A 13664-nucleotide genomic window follows, 5' to 3' on the forward strand; every position below is an offset into this window, starting at 1 on the left:
GCCTGTGTTTCTGATTACGTTTTCTTCTGCCTCTGCTGTCCATGCTGTTGCCTCTTCTACCGCTGCGCCTGCTCCTCTCTTGTTCTTTTGCCTCTTTTTTTTATTATCATTTTTATTCTACCTTTTTGTTAGTGGCCGCCGCACGTTGATGATGATGGTGATCAATTTGGGAGCCCCGCGATTATGGTACAGTAAAAGAACATCGTCCGTTCCGACGTTCTCGCTCGCTCGCTCTTTTACGCAGCACACACATGCTCATACGCACATGATCGCATGCGATACACAGCCACAATACCCATGGGCAGGCACATGTAACCCACACACTTAAGCATAGTTAAGCGGGGGAATAGAGGGAATGGAAGGGGGAACTCTTCGTGAGAGAGTTATTTTATTTTCGTGTTCGTGTTAACGTTTATTGTTTTTCTTTTCTTTACCTTTCTTCGTTTCTTTCGGTTGTTCTTTGCCTTCTTGACTCTCCCCTCTTTCCACAACACAACACACCACTCCCCTACACTCCTCTGCTCTTCAGGGTTTTGTGTTTTCTTTGGCTTTGGTTATTGATGCCATGCCCAATGGATGCCCCGATGCTCTGACCGTCGATGATGGCTTAGGGTTACGTTGCTTTTTACCAATTCCATTCTCCCTCCCTCTCTCACTCTCTCTCTTGCTCCACCATCGTTCGTGGTAAGGTTATTTCGGGGCTATAAAGAACAGTGGGTTACGAGGGGGCAGGTAAAAATCAAATTTCAAATTATGTCAAATCTTAATGGGATTTGAAATGGAATTGCTTTTGGTATTCCCTTCATATCGGAGATGAATCGAACCCACAGGGTTTTAGAGGGGAAACAAATAAAGGGGGTGAATACATACATAGATGATCGTCAGATTGTTAGGAGTTGTAGGCGTTGTCTCTCTCTCTCTGCTTTGAATGTTTGAGTTTCTAGTTGTGGTGGGAAAGCGAAGAATTCAAACGGATGTACTATCTATGGTATGTAAACTTATCTGACTTTAAACTTTAGAGTCTCCCATAAATAAGCTCCTCCATATGCGGAAAAGACTTAAGACCTAAATGCCTAAACGTTTAGGTTAAAGCTCGACCGTTTGCTCTAAGGTATTACAGAATGCATTTGTACATAAATACTTACATATTCACATACATATATCGTAAGAAAATACATTTCCTGACAACCATCTTCATTGGGTGTACAATTATAAAGCTCTTAAAGGGGAGATTCAATCTACTCGTATTTCCGCATAGTTTTCATGTCTTTGTTCACGGATTCATTGTTCTGTCAATCTATGAAAAAATGGAAAGCAAAAAAAAAACAGAACTTTCAGGCCATACGCCATACGCCACGTTAATCCATAAAAGCGAGATGAGATATTGGTACATACTCAAAATCCTTAAACCCGCATTTTGAGAAAGTTCTTCCCCATCTATTCTAGCGCAGATTAACTTTGATTACTTTCCATATCGAAGCGATATCGCTTCGATTTTGAGGGCAAGTCCACAGTGAATTCTTTGTGGATTTCTTGTGCACCTTCCGAATGAATAATTGGCTCCATCTATCAGCATCTCCGCCATTCATGCGGCAAGTAAGCCCCAGAGGCCTTCTGTTGTCGGACTATCGGGTTCGCATTCGAGTTGGAGTCATAAAGTCATTGGCTGCCCCGAGGGCCACGGATCTCGTTCGCCTTACCATAGCTGGCTGACCCACATAGATCACTTCTTATCCGGGGTGTTGATGTTGGTTTAATTGTTTCCTAATTGCCTTTCTACTTTCTACGCAACTGGATCGGTGATTGCCCCTGTTGCGGATCTGGATGCGGGAATCTTTAGCATGCCACGCGCCGCCGCGACCCACACAACGCTGGGACCGGACCGGATCGGATCGGATGGGGATGGGGATGGGGATCGGGAGTGGAGTGTGCTGTGTGCTGTGTGTGCCCAAAACTAGTCTATCAGCACGCCACATGACACTGACCTCACCTACTAACGGAACCCCCCGATGACTGGGAGTAGGAGGAGAGTGCGGAGAGTCATGAACTCGCGCCGGTTGCCGTCTTGGGTCTGACCAAAACGGGTTTATCCACATCCCAGCCGCAGCGGCAGTGAACTTTGCAGCACCACCGCACCATCCGCCATCCGAGGCAGCAACAATTTTTGGCTTTATCATCAAACAACAATACTGGGGACTGGAACTGAAACTGGGACTGGAACCGCTGCGACTGGAACTGGGACCTGGGACCTGAACCTGGACCTGCCAGGCTGCTGCTGCTGCTGCTGCTGCTGCCCGAACCGGCTACAGCTTCTGGATTAGGTCAAGGATTGAGGCGTTTGTTGTTGTCTGGGCATGGGTCTGCCTCTCCACTCTGGCTACCGGTACCTGTTCTCGGAGCAACAGCCCCAGAGAGAGGGAGCAACTTGTTGCTGTCGAAGTTGATGTTGTTTTGTTTAGTTTGGTTTGGTTTGGTTTGGTTCAGTTTCGGTTTCAGTTTTGGTTTCAAAATCCCTCATAAACATGTTTTTGCAGTGCTGTGCTGTGCGGCAGATATAACTAAGTCGGAGATGAGATTCTGGACTATTAACAGCTGATCGACAGACTGGTTGGTTGCCTCTCCGTTTCGCTGCGCTGCGCTGACTCTGCTGCTGCCACTGCTCTGCTTGTTTGTTGCTCGTTTGGAAGTGTCAGGGCACGGGGCGATGTGTAGATCTCTGTTTAATTTCACACAAAGCACCGTTGTAAACAAAACAACATCGCACACAAATATGGCAGCGCTGCCAGACAGCGGCTTCGCTTCTGTCTGCGTCGGCAGCGAAGCTTCCCCGACTCCACGTGCCTCTTCTTCTTTCCCACCTGTTGTTGTTTGCCGCTGCTGATGAGCTCCGCCTGAGTTGTGTGTTGTGTTGTGTTGTGGTTGTGCTGTGTTGGGTTGGGTTGAGTTATGCAGTTACACGTTTGACATTTGCGAAGGAGTCAAACTTGTTCGACTGGCACGTGTGCGCACTGGCCAATCTGGCTTGCTTTTGTTTACCCTCCCCCTTTTCGCTCCGTCTTTCTGTCTGTCTGTCCATTCGTCTGCCGTTCTCTCGGTTTCCGTTTTTGTTTGTTTGTTTGTTGGTCTGTTTTGTGTGCTTGCAAATCGCTCACCTCACTAACAACAACAACAACAACAACAACATCGACTCATCGACGACGTTTGAACCCGTTCCGTTCCGTTCCCTCTGTCCGATTATGTTTAGGTTGCGTCGCCTCGTTTTGTTGGGTGGGGGTGTGTGTGTGTGAGACAGGGGTGTGGGGTGTGTGGTGCAGGGCCCCGGGCGCCAAGCAGACTGCGATAACGACAGCGACATTTGTTGCTTTTGTTATTAGTTGAGCATGCACATGGGGAGGGGTGGGTGCACTTACCGTGAACAAAGTGACAAAGGAGGGGCAGAGGTGTGAGATGGCTATGATTCAGTAGGGTATTCCCTATGCAGTGAGGGGCATGAATGTCTGCATGATAAGCAGTACACATAAAGCAAGCAGTTCGCAACATTCTTCTGTAAGCAGTTGTTCAGGTGTAAGCAGTTTATGCTTTCTTTTGGAACTATCAATGGAGTATTTTAGTCTCTAGAATATGTGTATTTATTTTGACCACAGTCTAATCATTTTTGTCCATTGTTTTTTGTTGTCTTTTGCAGGCGAAGCTGAGAAAAACAACGAAGGAAGTTCCTTAGTGCCATAGAATGGAGTAATTGCAGCGACAACGAAGAACAGCAAACAGCAGCAGCAGCAGCAGCAAGAACAACAACCTGAAGCGCAGCCGAATCAACACAGTGCCTTCAATCAATCCGTTGATAAGTGATATTTATTATGTTTACACCCGCGAGGAGCTATCGAAGCTGCAGCAACAGTGAGAGCCTTAACCATCGGTCGGGAATCGATGAGCAGGCCGCGTCCTAGGCGTTGTCCTTCGCAGTCCTGATCCCCGCACGAGTGCAATCCCGAATCCAGTTCAAATTAGTGAAGTAAGCCAAGAGGAGCCTTAGCCAGGAGCGACAGCCAGCTCGAATAATGTCCACATCCACCGCCACAACGAGTGTCATCACGTCCAACGAGCTCTCGTTGTCCGCCCACGGGCACGCCCACTCCCACACACACAACTCCCACACGCACAACTCCCACTCGCACGGCCACTCGCTGCACCAGCACCAGCACAGCCGCATCGGAGGAGGCCTAGGAATCGGAGTCCTCAGTGACGCCTCTCTATCGCCCATCCAGCAGGGCGGAGGAGGAGGAGGAGGCGGCGGCGGCGGAGGTGCCAACAGCTCACCCCTGGCGCCCAACGGTGTACCCCTGCTGACCACCATGCACCGCTCCCCGGACAGTCCACAGCCGGAGCTGGCGACCATGACGAACGTCAACGTCCTCGACCTGCACACAGACTCCTCCAAGCTCTACGACAAGGAGGCGGTCTTCATCTACGAAACGCCCAAGGTGGTGATGCCCGCCGACGGTGCCACGGAAGATGGCCATGCAATCGATGCGCGGATCGCGGCCCAGCTGGGCACACAGCACGCCCAGCAGCAGCAGCAGCAGCAGCAGCAGCAGCAACAGCAGCAGCAGCAACAGCAACAGACGGAGCACCAGCCGCTGGCCAAGATCGAGTTCGATGAGAACCAAATCATCCGCGTGGTGGGACCGAACGGAGAGCAGCAGCAGATCATCTCGCGAGAGATCATCAACGGAGAGCACCACATTCTGTCGCGCAACGAGGCCGGGGAGCACATCCTCACGCGCATCGTCAGCGATCCCTCGAAGCTGATGCCCAACGACAATGCGGTGGCCACGGCCATGTACAACCAGGCCCAGAAGATGAACAACGACCACCAGGGCGTCTACCAGACCTCGCCCCTGCCCCTGGACGCCTCCGTGCTGCACTACAGCAACGACAACAGCAACGTGATCAAAACGGAGGCAGACCTCTACGAGGACCACAAGAAGCATGCGGCCGGCGGTGGCTCCATCATCTACACCACCTCCGACCCCAACGGCGTCAATGTGAACGTGAAGCAGCTGCCCCACCTGGCCGTGCCGCAGAAGCTCGACCCGGACCTCTACCAGACGGACAAGCACATCGATCTGATCTACAACGACGGCAGCAAGACCGTCATCTACTCCACCACCGACCAGAAGGGTCTCGAGATCTACTCAGGCGGCGACATCGGCAGCCTCGTCTCCGACGGCCAAGTGGTGGTCCAGGCGGGCCTGCCCTATGCCACCACCACCAGTGCCACAGGCCAGCCCGTCTACATCGTGGCCGATGTCAGCGAGGACCATCTACAAAGGTGAGTGAGAGTCTGATGCAAAGGGGTAAATGGTTGCCTTGCCCTAAGTGTTTCGGTGTGAATGCGAAACACTCTTGAATTATTTGTACTAATTGGCACATTGCGGGGCGGCTCTCAATTAGGAGAAGTCGTTGCATAGTTAGGGGAAATACAAATATATAATATCAAGCTGTTTCCTCAATGTTCACACAAGCATTCCTCGCCATGAATATATTCCATATGTAAAGTGTCAAAGTAGCTGCAGCAGGATACTCATTGACATAGTAATAATATCGTAAAACCAAGGGAATTCCCAATCAAAGTATAGCCAAAAACTATCCAAAGCTAACCTCTAAGGGCAATGATTTCCACTCCACACTTGAGAGACATCTCTGACTGAGTTCTCTGCTCTTCTATCTGCAGCATAAGATACGAGTTGCAGCTTCACTAATTGCTGCATCGTTGGCTGTGTTTCTGGTTCCTGGCAGCTGCTGCTGCGGCTGCTGCTGCTTACAACATCAACATCTTAATTGGGGACAGTGCGATCATAGTTTTTAGCTTCGATTCGGTTGTCCAGTCTCCACAGTTCTCTGCCTCTCTGCCTCTCTGTGCTCCGTTCTTCGGTGTCTTCCAGGTCCTTTCAAATCAATGTTTGTCATTTGCATTTCTCATGCATTTGAATTAACCGCTTCTGCCGGGCGCGCATTTTACTGTTAATTATTGCGATAGGCCAACATCAGCAACCGGCAGCAGCCACAGCCACAGCCACAGCCACAGGCACAGCCACAGGCACAGCCACAGCAGCGGCAACGCCAGCGCATTCTGGCATTCTCCATGCCCATTCCCCCGTTCCCCAAACATTGAGTTCAAGCCAGAGTCCTCATCCTCATCCTCAGCATCGCCCAATCCCCATTCCCCCAGTGGAATGACAGCTTCCGTTGTAACTGTTTCTTCTATACGTTATTGCTGCCCCTGCAACAACAGGCCACAGCAGCAGCAACATCCACAACTTTGGCATTCTGGCGTGCATCGAATGCGCAAGTAGGCGAGCTAATAACACCCAGATCCAGGCACCAGCTCCAGCTCCAGCTTCAGCTCTACCACGCGGATGTCTGTCCCAAGCACATAGAGAGAGAGCCCCACCGATTGGGTTGGCAATTCATTTCAGAGCAGTCGCCAGTGTTGGAGGGGCTTTTGGTATGCGCAAGTAATAAAAATTTGAATATAAATTAATCTAATAGAGAACCGTTAGCGAGGTGAGATGCAAGCGCAGCCTCCTCCGACTCCTTGAGCAAGGTGCCGCCAGGGGCAGGCCCCGGACCGGGCTCTGGCTCGAGAGCGACTAAGTCATCGTCATGTGGCATCGGTTGGCTCGTTGGTTGCTTGGATGGTCGGACATCTGCAACGCCATCGCATCTGCATCAGCCGCTTCAGCATCAGCATCAGCATCAGCATGGCCATCGCCATCGCCATCGCCACTCCTCCGCCTCCATCTGCCTCCATGCTGTTGCTCGCCGTATTCTTATTCTTATTCTTATTCTTCTAATGCCAACGTCCCATCCCAACCCATCCTGTTATAGCAGCAGCCAGCCAGCCACAGAGAGTCGTCCGTTGCATGTTGCATGCGCGGCAAGGTCCATAAATAACGACAAAATTGCGTTTCCGCATATGGACCGACGTCGTCTTCGATTCGGACTTTGGGTCTGGCTTTGGCCTGGCTCTGCCACTGACTCTCTCACTGTGGCATGCCGTGGCTGCTGCCGCTTGACCAGCCTGGGACCTTGCGTGTTGCCCGCTTGGACTTGGCCTCAGTCAGAGCCCCTGCCACACAGCCTCACAGCCGAGTTGATGTACAGTTTGTTTTGTTTGCTCGTTGATAAGCAGCCGCAACCGAGGACATGTCCAAGTGTCCAAACGTCCACATGTCCACATGTCCGCGTCCACATCCCAAAAGTGTTCGCTTTGCCACGTTTTCATTAAAGTCAAATTAAGCCGAAGCGGTATACAGACTGGAGGCTGTATAAATTCCCGTTGACCTTTGTTTCGTGCGATCCTTTCCATTGTGTCTGTCACCACATCAGCCATGCCTATCCCTTGCGGCGTCACAATCTACACTCGCCAACAAAGATTTGTAAGCCTTGGAACGAAGAGCTTAAAGCTCGCGGGCCGCCTAAATGCCAAGTCAAAAGCTCCGTCAAATCATTTTCAATTCAATTGCATTTTGGGAAATTTGCCGCTGCTTATAGCCGTTTTACGGCCACTTTATTCCGCCGAGTTGAGTGCAAACCAATGTTCAATTTTACTACGTGAATTCTCGCCACTTGACTATAAACTGTTTTATTACCCTGCACATTTGGCATTATATCATTTAGGAGCTATGCAATAGGCTCGCCACCCTCAAGCTGCAAGGATTTTTGTGTAATTTCATTAATTGGCAGCGAAAAAAAGTTGTATTGGAAAACGAAAAAACAAATTTGAAGTGTAAAAGTACACTTGTCGAAATGCAGCAGTTCCTTCACCAAATAAACTAAAATTTGCATACCGAATAAATATTATAATTTAGGTAAATCTGCACATGCAATGAATAACACTCACAGTCAATGAATCCATAAAATACGAAATCTTTGTGTTCAAATCCAAAGTAAAAAAAAGCAATCAAAATGTTATAAAAAAAATTCATCAAAATTTGCATTTCCTTTATTAAACAAATATGTCGGTGGTTTACCTTTGACATTTGATCGCGCTATAAATAGAATTGGCTTGGAATAAAAGCTCAAAGTGCTATATAATTCGATGGCCATAAAATAAGATTATTATTAATTGACGTAAGCTTTTCTCTCTGGCTGGGAAATATTTGCAACTTTTGACATTTTGTTGCACAGTGTTTCGAGTGTTGTTGTTGTTGTTGTGGTTGTTGTTGCTTATGGCGATGCGGAAACCCCACAAATTGTGCAAAATGAATGCATTTTGTGAAATTTCCATACACAAGGATAACCTTCGGCAATAGCCTTCTGAGCGGGGCGTTCGCGGTCAATGCGTATGTCACACACGTGTAACTGCACCTACACACATATAGATATATGCAAATATATATGTAAATTATGTAGGTGTGTGTGTGTGTGTGTGTGCGTGTGCGCCGCTTACTTTCACTTTAACCGATCGTATTAAATTTCTGAGCTGTAAAGCATATTTTTGCTCGCCTTTTTTTGGCTTTTGTTTCCCCCTGTTTTTACATGTTTATATATGTATGTTTTATTTGACTTTAATTTTTCGATTTTGTTAAAGGCTACACTCCTGTTCAAACGAATAGCTCCACGCTCGAGTGTCTCTTATCTGGCAATAGAATTGAGATTGAGTCCCGCGTTGCCTGTCTCTGCCTCTTTGCTCACGATTCTCCCGTCTCCTCTTTAGTCTGCCGCCTGCTCCCCACCCCTTGTTCGATCCCTGATTGACAATATTTCTGTATTTTTACTGTTGCCATTTCACAGCCTCTGGCTGTCCGCGCAGTCGCGCTGTGCAAATGGAGCATTTCCATGCCCTTCCCGAGCACACGCCCGCAGTCCATCAGCTATGCTGAAGTATTTGTGCAGCGCACACTTTGCGCACTTTTATGCTGATATTTCTGCACAGAAATCAATTGCTAAGCTCCTGTAACATAAATTAAATGATCGAAACATACAAAAAGGGAATAGTAAACACATTTAAGGAAGGTTTTGTGGTGCCTAAAATGATCATTTATATATTGAAACTCCACTAAAAGAGTAACTGAACTTCGTTAAATGATTTCTTCCGTTGCTTGCTGCTTCTTGTTGCTCATTTTATTACGAGTATTATTAATATTAAAAGGTGCAACAGCGTTTGGACATTTTGATACAATAACAAACCTGTTCACCTGCGCAGTCTACCTGCAGCAAGAAGACAGAGCGCAAGAGAGAGAGAGAGGGAGAGAACACAGAGAGTGAGAGAGATGAAGAGAGAGAGAGAGAGAGGGAGAGGGAGACAAGAAAGAAACATGTTAACACAATTCAGAGTCTCCATACGCTCGGCTGTCGCCTCTGTTGTTGTTGTTGTTGTTGTTTCTTGTTGTCTTTGTTGTTGTAATTTGGCCGTTGCTGTATTTTTGTTGGTGATCTTAAAGTCTCTCCGCTCCACACTCGAAAAAAAAAACTCTGAATTGGCGCTACAAGTTTATCGAACGCTCAAAGTGGTTTTCAGTTGATATCGAAAAGCCACAAGGTCGACAACAGCATCAAGTTTATGTATACATATGTACAGCAGTACATATATACACAGTTGTACATAGTTGTATCCACATTCTGTATTTACGCATAGTTTTTGTTATTCTTTAAAAATCAGTGAAAGAACAGCGGGCGCCGTCGCATCATCCGCCTGAAAGTGTGACCAAAAAGTGATCTATTAAAAATCGCGCGTAATGCTGCCCGACTGCATGCAGCGTGGGGGCTGATGCACATAGAGGATAACCCACCCCCTGGCCCCACCGAAACGAACGCCATGCAGGAGGCGACGAGCAGCAGCAGCGGCTATGCGCTGTCCTATACGGATTGGATGGCCGAGCCACGGTAGACGCTCGTACAACTGTCCAGGCAGACCACGCCCATGTCCTTGCGGAAAAGGATCCAACAGCAGAGCATGCCATGTGCGTGTGCCTGTGTGTGTGTGTGTGTGTGTGTGTGTGTGTGTGTGTGTGTGCGTTGAGCTTCCCGAAAGCTTTCGCTTCGTTGATCTCTAATTTTCAATATGGCAGCTGTAGCAGATGTACCTCAGTGTGTGTGTCCGTGTCTGTGGCTATCTGCTGATAATATTGTAGTAATTAATGCGATACGAATGAGAAATTTATGGCCCACGCCCGACAGCGCTGCTGGCCATCGCCACTGGCCCGGCCCCTCTCTCGCTCCCGACACAGTCGGGGAGCCACAGTCGGACTCCCAAGACAGAGACACAGACAGAGACAGAGACAGAGACAGATACACCGTCGCGAGCCATTTGCATAAAATATGATCATGTAAATGACACAGACCCCAGGGACTGGGCAAAGAAAAACGAAGCAGCGGCAGCATCGAACAAAAAACACAAAAAACGAATACAAATAAATGGCTCGAGAGTTGATAGTTTTCACTGCATGCTGCTGCATGAGGTGCAGCATTTGCTCCAGCTGCTCGCTGGCTGCTTCCCAATCAGAATCTCGAAAGGTTTCTCACAGTCGGTCGAGCCTGTGGTCCGAGAGAGTTGCCTTCGCTGCAAAAGGATGCGTCGCCTCGGGGACATATTAATGGACCTACTGTTGGTCCTTTGGCTTCTGTTATTCTTCTTTTTTTGTTGACTCAAATCTTAATCAATCTCGCAGTGGTCCCGGAGCATCTGCAGCTTGGCTTTGGCCGCAGCCTTGAAGGGGGTTGAAAGCGTTACCTAAGTCGTCCTTGTCCGCCTTTATGCAAATCAGCGCGCAGGACGCTGCCCAGAAAGGGGTTGAGCAGGCGCAGAAGACACAGCGTCGGACATAGGACCCGGACCCTCTGAATGGGTTGCATGCGGAATGAATGAGGTGCGATGTCCAACGTCGAGAGACAATGACAAAAAGGAGCATTCACTCGACCGTGTCAAATGCCTGAGACAGAGACAGAGCCAGAGCCAGAGCCAGACGACGCAGGCCAGGGTCCATCGCGGTCCGCGATTCTTAGATCCTTAGACCGTGTGTGTTGTCCGCGGTCCGCACGAATCCCGAACGAATCTTGAATCCTTTTTGTAGATGCCTGGCTGAAAGCATTATGCAAATGAGGGGCTTTGTTCGGGTTTCCCTGGAAGATCTCTTGCCCCCCCCTCCACCTCGGACGGTGTCCGAGCAAGCTGTAGCTGTCTCTGTGTTTTTCCCTGTGTTCTGTGATTCTTCCGTTGTCTGGGATCCGGCAAAGAGGTTCCTAATATCAATAATGATTGCCTGGGATTAGCTCTGCTGTGGCATGCAGCTGCTCGAACCGGTTCTCTCTCTCTCTCTCTCCGTCTCGGTCCGAGCGGATCACCTTGCCCTGGGCCAGCACTTCCCAGGCCCAGGCCCAGGCCCAGGCCCAAGCTCGCTGCCAGCCCGACCACAGTAGCAGCCTCCTGTTCCTCCTCCCGATATTTGCAATCTGCGTGCCCGATTCAGGTGGCAGAGCCACGCCACGCCACAGGACTGCTTTTGTTTGCTTTTGTTTTGCCAAAATGTTTGCTACTTGTTGCACAATCGAGCAGCGCCACAGGGGGGGGGGCGACAACTACTCCAGAGGCGTGGCCCAAGTGTTGGCCTAATCACGGGCTCGCTCACCATCGAAGCCAGCCTGTGCACTTAGCGGCCTCCTCCGAGGGGTTAAGCCAAGAAAAGCTTCATGGGAAATAAATAATTAGTGAATGGACCACTTGCAGAGTACACCCGAAAGCGGGAAGGGGTTCAAGTTTGAGCGGGGTGCAGCGGGGCAGAGAGTGCTAACAAAAAATTGACGCTTTTTTTTGTTGCCCCTGCCCCGGTGGGTTTCTTTTTGTTTGGCGCTAATAGCGCTAAACGAATCAATTCCAAGCGCCGAAAGCAGTAAAAAGCGTTGCCGCGAAACTTACAAATCCGTAAGATACGGATACAAACACACACACACACACACACACGCACACCTGGCTGACAGTGTCCAAAAATGTATTATGTAAATAAAATAAAAATCAAAATAGAAATGGAAATGGAAATGCTAATGATGCCGCCGCATCTCCATCACTGCCAAAAACCCAAATGCACGCACATGGGCGTTGTCTGTCTGCGGCTGCGGCTGCGGCTGCCACGCCCCGTTTTGGCTTGAATCAATGTTGTAATTCACTGCCCAACAGGCGCGGCTTCAGCCTGGACTCGCTGCCAAGCGAACACCAGGAGCAGCAGCTCCACTCGCACTACCCGGATCATGGCTTAAGTTTGTCCCTGCCACTGCACCAACAGCAGCCTGCCCTGCCAGCCTTGCAGCATCAGCAGCAGCAGCAGCAGCAGCAGCTTCCTGCCCACAGTCCAGGTGCAGTTACAGAGTCCTATCCCATCTACAGCTACTACCGCCAGCAGAGCCACGAGGCCGCAAAGGAGACCAACAACAACAACAACGATCACCATGGGTCGGAGCTGCTGTGGAGGTAAGTCGCCAAGCTGGCCATTTCCCTGGAAATCCGCCACAAGCGGCACGTCGCACATCGGAACGCAGTTGCTGTTCTGTTTTATAGGGCCAAGCCGTGAAGTGATGATGAAACCGTAACCGTAATACGGTTCGGGGGCCTGGAAAAGGTCGAGCGTCCGAGCACTTGGCTTAGAAACACAATTCAAAGATAGCCCCTCCCCCCCCACACACAGTGGAGACTCCCAAAGTGCACGAGAGAGCTCTTCCTCTATGGATCTTCTCTCCAGCCAGTGCCCACCGTAGCCACAAAAATAAACACTTAAAACAATGAAGAACAAAGATATGAGCAGCACTTTGTGTATCTAATAAATGCTTGTGTCCGCCTGTGTGTGAATGTTGTTACTTTTTCGCGCTTCCCCGTAACCGCTACGTGAGTTACACGGCTCTGACCCTAAACGCGGCTTGGACATCGCTCACATATCGCATTACGAAAAGATGTTATAGCGCAGCCGGAGGGAGCGGTAGGGGATCAGAGTGTCATTTTTAATAGCGAAAATGTTCTGCAGAACAAACTCGTAAAAAAAAGCCAAAACAATCTTTTTTTCTTTGGTCGTTGTTTTTGTTATTTGTTGCTGCTTTCTGCTATACCCATGTCGATGTCCGTTGCGGAGTGGCCGAAAAGAAACAAACAACTTCGGGTGAAACCGGGACACTGGCTGGCAGGCCGCAGAGGGAGACTTGGCTGCGGCGACACGCCAAGTGCCACAAAATGGGGCAAGAGCGTAAGCGATCGCAATCTCTGCCGCGGCCGTTGTCAACGTTGAGCAATGCCAAAAAATAAAGAACAACAACAACGAAGAACAAAATACCGCAAAAAAAAGCACACACAGCGGAGGGAAAAACGCAGAAAGCGCTTGCAACAGCTGCTAACGGAAGAACGGACAGCGGACAGCGGACAACGGACAGGGGACAGCGGACAGCGGACAACGGTCACTGATACGTTAAGATTGGTAGAGCAAACAAGTACATATCTGCATCTGTATCTGTGTGTCGAAAGGTGTGGCTCGGGCTCGCAAGATTGCCAATTTCGACAAATTTAAAACTAATTTGGGACTTTCTAGGGGAATTTCTACACCGAATTTCGAGGAGAGTATTTGAAGTCCTTTCCCCAGCAGACTTTTGATAGGTTTGGAAGCTTCCCACAGCCTGAGGAA

At 49.3% G+C, this 13664-nt stretch overlaps 1 protein-coding gene across 8 annotated transcripts in view; it reads left to right on the forward strand.

Moving 5' to 3' along the window:
• Positions 1-13664, forward strand: part of LOC117591952 (protein grainyhead) — a 46457-nt gene that overhangs the window by 10148 nt on the left and 22645 nt on the right. For 6 of the 8 annotated variants that reach the window (XM_034285369.1, XM_034285372.1, XM_034285374.1 and 3 more), the window contains one exon: positions 3686-5332. In XM_034285369.1, coding sequence (XP_034141260.1) covers positions 4059-5332 — 1274 coding nt within the window. In that variant the 5' untranslated portion in view covers positions 3686-4058. Of the gene's footprint in view, positions 1-3685; positions 5333-12351; positions 12470-13664 lie in introns of those variants that run through there. The other 2 variants (XM_034285368.1, XM_034285373.1) reach the window with 2 other exon arrangements.

This window comes from Drosophila guanche, unplaced genomic scaffold (genome assembly GCF_900245975.1).
Source record: "Drosophila guanche unplaced genomic scaffold, DGUA_6, whole genome shotgun sequence".
NCBI classification, from domain to species: Eukaryota; Metazoa; Arthropoda; class Insecta; order Diptera; family Drosophilidae; genus Drosophila; species Drosophila guanche.